The sequence below is a fragment of the Candoia aspera genome, chromosome 6, assembly GCF_035149785.1.
Source record: "Candoia aspera isolate rCanAsp1 chromosome 6, rCanAsp1.hap2, whole genome shotgun sequence".
NCBI lineage: Eukaryota > Metazoa > Chordata > Lepidosauria > Squamata > Boidae > Candoia > Candoia aspera.
The window spans coordinates 54,788,944-54,798,922 of record NC_086158.1 but is presented as its reverse complement, the minus strand read 5'-3'; the positions used below and the strand labels follow the sequence as shown (position 1 = coordinate 54,798,922).

Here is a 9,979-nt window from a genome sequence, read left to right as displayed (position 1 = left end):
ATTTAGCACTGTTACAAAATATTCAGAATGAAGGTTAGCTTTCCTGTTAGCAATCATACACCCCCTTTCTCTAAACAACAGCACAGAAGAATCTCATTATATTTTGTTACTCTGTATTTCTTTTTCACTTATTCCATTTTACAACAGGATTATTATTATTACTATTACTAAGTTCAGTCTTAAACTATTGTGTGTTTATTCTTTCATTTTGGAGAAATGATGTTATGTACGGTCATAAAGCTATGAGCTTTATCAGCGGAGGGTATTTTCATCTCCTTTTCTAACATCACCAAATCCATTCTCCCACACTATTCCTAGTCTTTTGTATAAGAAATAGTGTGAGGTGGTTCTGGCTGTTTTTTAGCTTCTAAAGACCTTCGCTATGAAGCTAGATGAAGAAGTTTTGTAAAGTGGCAAGGCTACATCTAGAGATTTAGTAACGCCATATATACTGTATTAAAACCGTGATTTCAGAAGGTAAAAGAAAATCAAGCAATGCAGCCTCCACAGAATTCTTTATATAGCATCTGTGTTGCAAGGAAGCCTAATAATGAAAGGCAAGGGGAACATTTTATTAATAAACAATATGGAAAAATACACAATTGCTTTTAAGATAATACTTCCTTAGGAGAGCTAATTTTGAATGCCTAGATTTCTAATTATTTGATTAATTTAGAACATTATGTGAATCACTGCACTAGCCACCATTTGGACTTTAATGTGAATTTTATTCTCTGTGCAAAAAACACATCCTTATGTGGGTGAAGCTGATGCTTCGGCCACATATGGGAATTAAAAATTGTAGTAGTGAAGCTTCTGCTTTTTTAATTTTGACTTTAAATCCCTTTTTTCAACCATAGACTTCTTATGTTTCCTAATATGTTTCTATAGTTAAAAAATGTAAATGATTATATATGCATAATAAGTAAACAGGAAGAAAATTCAATCCAATGCAACATACTTAGTAGACCCTTACAAAATTAAATAATTAAGGTGATACTTTATTGGAATTCCTGAAAAACTAGTCTGTTTTCATGAGTCTCTTAATATATGTTACCACCATGTGTATTACCATCAATAGTCAATTAACTACTTTATAAATAATCTGTAACTGCTTATTCCAATGTATTCAGGAAACAAGTCAGCAATTAAGATTTACCAAGTTTAATACATTTGTGTCCTCAAATTCTTCTATTCTACTATTTTTCAAACATCCAATATTAAATATATTTATCTGAGGAATTAAGAATGTATTTAGCAGACTATTGCAGAACTCAGTGAATTATATTATTATATAGAATTCATGAAATGACTGAATAAAACATGAGATTCACAATCTTGCTTATCACTTCTTTGAGGAAAATAACTCTCTGGTTTACTGTATTATATGGGTTGGAAAACTATATTACTCACTCAGATCTGTTTTAATTTGAAATAAAGCTTAAATGTATGATGGGGAACTACTTGCTTTCCCATTATTACTCACTCAGACCTGTTTTAATTTGAAATAAAGCTTAAATGTATGATGGGGAACTACTTGCTTTCCCATTAGCATCTCTTCCCTTCCTTCTCTATTTTATATCTCGCTTTGTGCTTGTTATTACCATTAATAACTGAATTCTAAGTTCTTTATATCAGTGAAAATTGATATAATGAAAAATACTATCTATGTAAAATTCACATGGATGCAAGAAATTCAAAGTACTTGACTGATCAAAAAATCTTGGTTTTTAAGAAAATCTATAAAGTAATATTTTTTTCTAAACCATACTTCATTTGGTTATTCTCCAGGTTTTTCTCAATGAAAGAGCATCATCACCTCTCTGACTCACCTTTTTGAAATACATGCACAGTTTATAACCAAAGTTATCCACCAAATACCACAAGACTAAACAAGCACAGGTTGTTGTTCTGTCTCTCTTTGCCAAGAACTAAGAGGTGTTATTATGCCACTATCTCAAAAACCTGGTTCCCTAGCAACTTCTACTATACCAAACTCTAGGAGTAAGAATTTAATTTAAACACTCACTCACACTCACACAAACACACACATACAACTGTGTAAGCATAAAATAAAACCAAGGACAAATCTAAAAAAAGAGAAAGTACTCTAGAGAATGTCAAGAAATAATCATTTGATGATTTGATATTACTTTTGAAGTACTGTTATCTCTTCTGGTCATTTCCTGGAATGAAAAAGGACCCTAATTTGCATTCACTACAGCATATGCACAAATAAATAATAAATATAGGAGGCACAACTGAGCATACATCTACAGTTCAGTATACGTGCATGCAATATTTTCATATTGTTTTGTATGACGGTAAATCTACACAATGAGGTATTGCTTGTATCTTTCAAGCAGAGGGATTTTTTTTCCCTACTGTTACAGTGCCTTCAGTAGTGCAGATATCATTACAGGATATGATTTCGACATGGTGTTCAAACACATATCAAATACTAGTTTTCTCTTCTTCTTTTTTTTACAGACCCTTTAAATTATCCCTTTTCTTAGTGCTATTAAAGAATTTTAATTTTAAAGGTATGACCTAGGGATTCTGATGAAAAGTATGATTATTAAGGAAAAGACACACATAGTGCTGGAACATTTTTAAGGAGAGATATATATGGATAAATAGATATATAGATATATATTGCATGCTTTCTGCAGATTTCTCTGCAAGTGACCAAAAAGATCTATTCAGATATGAAAAACTAGCTTTAAAGAAAAAGCTAGGCAACAAAAAGCAACAAAATACTCACCTCTTCACGTAATTTTATCAACTGCAACATGAATGCACAGAAAAAGATAAAAAGGAAAGAAATGGCAGGAAAGAAAGATCAGTTGTGTGACAGGATACAGAATTAACATTGACAATTTATCTGTTTACATGTTTAGCATTTAAAAATCACAAACACATTAAAAGACCCTAAACATAGACTACATGCAGAGTTTTTTGAACAAATAAAGATCACTTTCACACACTGTCACATTAAACAAAGAGAATAGTGTGAAAATCTCTTTTAAACAACATCTAAGACACTATCATGAAATAAAGGGGAATGACTTCATAGAAGTCTATAATATAAAAAGGAAAAAACAAGTTTACTATTCCACTCTTCTAAGAGAGTACAGCTGAAGTGATTTTGTATATACAAGATTTCTACATTTTTTTTTATTTTGTTAGTACTGACATCTGCCTTTTTATGTCTCCCAATACATCTATCTTACTAAATCAGCCAGAATAACTATAACTGATAGCTATAAAACATCACCTTATATGCCATCTTTTAAAACTCTACTATTTTTAGTCTAAATTTAATAAGTCTATACAATTTAGTATTGTAGATTATTACTGTGCACCCAAATAATATAAATAAATGAAGAGCAAGCAAATAGTGGCATTGTCTTTTTAGGCATAGATACAATTTTGACTATACCATTCTTTATGTTTTTGAAGAGAATTTACTTCAGAAAGTTATTACATTTCACTATTCTGCTCCTTCAAATGGTGCAGTCTAATTAACCCAACAAAAGAAGAGTCCCTTTAATCAAATTTGTCAGCGATACAAAATTGTCAGATATACCTTTATTTAGGATAATAGCCTGTTGTGCTGAAGTATCAAATACACTTGTCTATTTGCAACATACACATAAAGTAATAGTTATTGTGGGGGAGGAAAAGCTTCTTTATTGAGAATATGTTATTTTAGAATTGAGAAGGTTTCTTATTCAACGGGCCATTACAAATTTATTCACACATACAGAAACTAATTTGAATTAGGGTATAAAGTTTAGGAAGGATGTTTTTACCCACACATACTCACACACACCTAATTTAAATGATTCCTTATGCTTACATTGTTGATCTAAAATTAAAACATTTACAATGCCAAAAAAATAAAAACAAGACATTACTTTAATTTTTAGGAAGAAAACTGCTCCAATCAATAGCTCTAGTTTTCCAAAGATAAAAAATCAAGGGAAAAGCATGTTTTCTAAACCAACTCCACCTATTCTGAAATTAAAAGCACTTTACAATCACTCTTTGGTTCGTTCTCTTGCTTCCTCCTCACTTTTCTTCTCCCAAAAGATAAACATTCAGTTTCTAAAAAAAGATGGTTTGGGACTTCATTGCATCACTATGCCCACCTCCATCCCCTTTTGCAGGTCACCATTCATGTAATGGCTATGATACTTTAAGTGCCAAAGTTTAAAACGACTATTCTGAAATAGAAACCATTTGGGGCATGACACTCTACTATGGTGAATGAAAGTTTTGAAATGCTCCACATTTGTTTTTTCAATAGGTGTCAAAAAGAAAGAGAAAGAGAGGGAGGGAAGGAGGAAGGGAGAAAGAGTTCTATCTTGTTTGTGCTGCATGGCTGAATTTAAGCTCTGCATAGGATTTACAGCTAAGCTAAATAATGGGTGGTTTTCTTTTTTAAATGATGTCTGAAAGATATTCATTCAAATTAACAAAAGATTTTTCCCTCATTTAACGATTATGACACTTGATGAAATGCTACTACTTCTATTTTTAAAAGCAATATGCCAAACTCAATCAAAAAGCATAAAAATGTGTACAGCCACAATTTTAGGTTATAATAATCAGCATATTTTTGAAACAAAGATTCTTCTCTTTTTCCTCCCCTCCTCCACTTGATTCAAGGGGTAATCTGTTCCTTTGCAGACAAAAAAAAAAATCTGGTTTACGCTGGTTTGAACCAGTGGAATCTCTTGTGACTAAGCCTTCTGCTCTGAGTAGAATCAAAACTGTATCGCGGAGGGTGCATGGGTCTGTGAGGCAGATCACGTGACATGGAGAACCACAGAATTTCCCTCCCCAGAAGCTGATAACGGTAGTGCTGTCTCTGCCCACATACAGATAACGAATAAATGCTGAACTCTATTAAACGCCCTTTACACATTATCATGGGTCGAACACACAATTTTCAGAAGTTGTGAGACAGCCTATTTATTTTGCTATATGCTCTCGGTATGTAACGAACAGATTTGTGACTGGTAATGATCTGCTCTGGCAGGACTATATGAAGTGATACCGACCTTCTTTAGATCTTGGGGAATTAAATTGACCAATTTCCCTCTCCCCATCTGAGCAGTTTTGATACACTGTATGCATAGGCAGTCCAAATCTTACTTTATCAAAGTTAGGTTATCAAAAATTAGGTAACCATATAATCACAAAATATTTCCTCTAGGTAACAGATATGCTACTTTGTGGTATTTATGAACTTACACACTTGCACTGTAATTAGTATACTAATTATTAGGAAATTTCCTTCATCCTAACAGATCTAGTTATATGGAGATACCACTTCCATTGTTTCAAGTAATGAAATTATAATTTCACATATTTTTGAAAGCAATTTACCAATCCACTATGGTTTATTTATTTTTTAAGTACACACCCATGCCCATATCAAATAAACCTAAAATATGAAATTAAACTCTAACCTAATATTATACTCTGTTTTCTTGCACTGCAGAGTTTGAGCCTTTCAAGGGAATTGGTGATGCAATCATATAAATTTAAGAAAAAGATTCCAAAGCATTGCTTAAAACACTGCTACACAAACATATACACCCCACTGAGAAACACAGGAAGACATATATAATTTTTGAATAAATAAATAATAATGTTTATTTATTTATTTATATTTATTTATTTTCTATCCCACCTTTAATATTTTTAGGGAGTAAGTAAAAAACTCTGAAATATCCTGCTTCCATATTTTAAAATATGCTTCATTTGATTATATTTCATTAGGTTGGTAGTAGAAGGAAATTAATGAACACAAAGGCAAGATACACTCACTTAAACAGAAAATATACAGTCCATTGAACTCAGTATAATTTATCCACAATAAGGATATTTCAACTTTAAACCGAAAATTGCAATGTAGGAAATAGCAGCTTTTACATAAATATGTCAAGTTAGTCTTTGCTATCTATAGTGCTATAGAGGATAGGCAGGACATAAAAGTGTTAAGTAAAAAGATAATTAAGCTAGGAACATAAAATTATAATTACCTCTAACAAAGCTATTAGGACACACCAGATTGCTATTCTTTTCTCAAGGACAAAATGTTATAATATAGAATGTCTAATATTTTACTAACCAAATTTTTCCAAATCCAATTTATTCCAAATTATTTGAGGATATACTGTATACATCTGCAAGATTTAACTTTTTTTTTTCATGGACAGAAAAAGAATGCCATCAAATATATAGGTTTGCATACATTACAGAATGTTTATATAAAGAACAGAATAATAAATATTTCTGGAACTGCGTAATTTAGATTAGTTCTAGTTTTCTGACTGTTCTGCTGTCTACCTAACTATGTAACAGGTACTGTGAAGTTGTCAATACTCCTAGTCAGTCAAAACAACATGTTTATGTTTATGTTTACCTGACATTTGCTTTTCCATTATTTATGTATTGATTTATGTTATACTGGGAAATAGAGTATGATGTTCATTCTTTAGTTTAACCTTAAATGATTATACAAAGAAAAACAGATGAACTTTATACTGCCAAATCTTTTAAGGTATATACAAGATGCCCCACTGATAAGTCAGAAAAATTAAATTGGAAATTTTGTATATAGAAAGACAATTTACTGAAGTTTCTAGATCTAGCCCAAAAGGAGGTGACCAATGCTACAGAATGTTACAGAAAGCCATGCTTTTCTCCACTAACTATTGTTCTAGTATGCCAGATGTATTTACTCCAGAACCTTTATTCAATTTATTATTAGAAAATTCACTTGTCTAGTGAAGATGGATGGATGGATGGATGGATACTACACTTGATATCAACCAAAAGGCCAATATAAATAAATAGAATGTTAACTGACTTAGGACAATGAAATCACTAAGATTTTTGCCATAGAATAAGCTTTCTGTGTTAATTTCATGGCATTACCTACAAAATTTCTTTCTGCTTTTACATGAGTACACACTCTAAATGTGTAGTCATGCAAAACATCAGTATGAGTTCTCACAAAAAGATAAATTGATTCTCCTTAAAGTAGCCAATGAATGCATTCTTTCAAAGAATGCCTTATGTTTTATAATAATAAAAAACTTGTATTTGTTTCCTTTTAAGGCTCATAAGACTAAAACAATGTAGAAAATTTAAATTCAGAACACTAATATTCCTTTTTTGACTAGTCAAATTCTGTGAAGAGTGCTAGATTCTCAAAGACCTTTTCTGAAAGATATGTCTACTTTCAGTTGATTAAAAAAAAGAAAACCTTAGGCTATGTATGAAAAATGCCATTATTGAAACACATTAGCTATTTCCCTAAACATATATGTTAACAGGTCATAGATTATAAAACAAGGGCATAATCCATCCAAATTTTCATATTATTATTTATTTATTTATTAAATGTATATTCTGGCCTGACTCTGGATGGCTTTAAAATTTCTAAGTTGAAAGTTGAAAGTTCACCTAATTTTTTTGGCTGATCTATCAAATATAGATTCTATTTTGACACATAATGGAATACATGGTATTTGCTTTACCTCTTTTGTTAATATGCTTTAATGGAACAAAGACTAGAGAGTCACAAATAATACATTCTCAGTATATTGATCAAACATATTACGGAAGAATAGAAATTAAAATCAGTGGCAAACTTTCACAATATTAAATATTCATTATTATTATTATACATTTAGCTTCACCTGGCTCTAATGTAAATTAACTTTCTTATGTATGAAGTTATCAAAATTTTATTTAAAAATATTATAATGCATGAAAGCAAAAATTCTTACAGATCTTTATCCCGAGTAAGCTTTAGGTAAAGGAAGGGTGCAGAACCATGAAAACACTTGCTCTAATAACTGTAAAAACCCTTTCTGAACACTTGCAATATTGTAATGAATACTGTGACTATAGCAATATTTCACATTTCTTAAAAATGCTAAAATTTTATACTAAGACTGTTACAACTATATAGTTTTTGGCATAATTTGCAGTTTTGTGCCATAGAACAAAATCTTGTTCAGAGAAGCAACTACACAGGAAAAGAAACTGTCACATTCTGAAATCCCAATTTCATTTGTTTTGCCTTCCAGTGTTGATTTAATTATATTTCATTCTTATCAAAGCTGTATTATGTGAATTTGTATTCCTTTTACATGCGTTGGAGGTGAGGACCTTGGGTTTGTTGGCAAACATTATGTTTCAAGCTACTCCTCAAGTAGTAAATAATAAAGAAAAAGAAAAGATCTTGTTTTTTAGTTTGTATTCTTTTAAAAATAGCAGACGGTGATCCAAGGTAAAGGGTTAAATTGTAAGATCTACAAGAATCATTTTGAAGTTGATTAAGACCCCAGCTTTGCATTAAACAGTATCACTTCCACATGAGTTGTTACTAATGCTGTTAAGAAGCAGCTTGAGAAGCCCAGTGTGCCAATGACCTCCTTCACCCTCCAGCCACCCACTAGGGCTTCTTGATTAGCATCCTACCTGGTTCTCTGAGGAATTCCCGTCATCCCTTAGGAGCTCATTCCGCACCTCGTCACTGTAGGCAATCCGTGACCTTTTCTGTAAAATAAAAAAGAAAAACAAAGAAATGTGAGCAAGCAAAGCTCTGAAACTATCACTATCAAGGTTGCTCAACTCAAAACCTCGAGAGCCCTCTAATGGATACCTACTTAATACAAATTTCTAAACTTCTCAAAAAGTTCTTTTAACAATATGTAATAAAAATCAATAGTTTTAGAGGAGTTTATAATTGTTAGATCAAATTACCCCAACTACATGCCTTTCCCCCCCACAAAAAAATCCAAAACCTTTCCCATTATATTTAGAATGAACTATTCCAAATTGCATTCTCCCTCCCCTCTTCCTCGAACCCCAAAGGCTTCTGTCATTTTATACAACCCTATTCTGCATAAATATATGTCTGATTACAATAATCTTCTGTATTTTTACCAGTACTAATATAACCATAGTTACATAGTATGCCATATAATTAAGATTCTACAATTAGGAATTACCATCTGATATTTAAATTAGCATACATAGATATGCCAGTAGCAAAACTGAAAATAATAATAAAAAAGGGGGGGGAGAAATTTGACAGTTTGTTCTATTTCCATCTGCAGTATATCAGATATAAAACTTTTAAAGTAAGAATTCTTATATTCCTAAAGGCTAATGGCAAAGCCTAGAATCCCATTGGTCAGACCCATGAAGTAAAATCACTACCCTACACTAAAAGGGAAAAAGAAAGCATGGACAGGAAAAAGATATACTTTTCACTAAATGTTTATCTGATTAATTTATGTAAACTGAAATGCAAAAAAATTATCCAGGAGCTGCTATCCAGGAAAAAAGTGATGTGATCCTTTTTTAAATAGGAGGTAAGTTCAATAAAAGAAACTTTTCTTCTTTGGATGTTAGAGTGAAAAGAAGTTTGTCAGTGAATATATACCAGACTTCAACTAAATGCAGTATCTTGTGCTTTATCTTTTTCCCATGACATGTGAGACAACTGGAAATAACAACCTGGAGATGAAAGTTAATATGCAATAGCATCCAATAGCAAAGCTCATTAGATGAACATGTACAATGAAGAATGATAACAGAAGACTTTCAAGCAAATTTCTGTGGCTTTAAAATAGGAAGAATTAGACAACTGTGGACATATTTAGGGAGAAAAATGTGGTGCTCAAAATGCAATGCATGGTCATATGCATGGTCAACTGTGTTACTGGTTTCCTTTTGGATAGTTATATTAATTTTGGATTTTGCTTATGTTCTTTTGAATTATATACCAATGGTTTGTAAACAAACTTGAAGACAACAGAAATGGATATCGATTGCTTTCATGGTCACAAAAGGATTGATGATAGAAGGCTGGATGGGCAATCTCCATCAATTAGGTAAGGTCCGCAGAATTCACCTCAAGATTCTGTACTGAACTCATGTCTCT

General features: G+C 31.7%; 1 protein-coding gene across 4 annotated transcripts in view; it reads right to left on the bottom strand.

The window, feature by feature from the left end:
- The window catches only part of VTI1A (vesicle transport through interaction with t-SNAREs 1A), a 235,111-nt gene that overhangs the window by 169,181 nt on the left and 55,951 nt on the right, over positions 1-9,979 (bottom strand). For 2 of the 4 annotated variants that reach the window (XM_063307161.1, XM_063307159.1), the window contains exons 4-5: positions 8,509-8,586; positions 2,765-2,785 (exon numbers count right to left, since the gene is read on the bottom strand). In XM_063307161.1, coding sequence (XP_063163231.1) covers positions 2,765-2,785; positions 8,509-8,586 — 99 coding nt within the window. The remainder of the gene's footprint in view (positions 1-2,764; positions 2,786-8,508; positions 8,587-9,979) is intronic. The other 2 variants (XM_063307162.1, XM_063307160.1) reach the window with 1 other exon arrangement.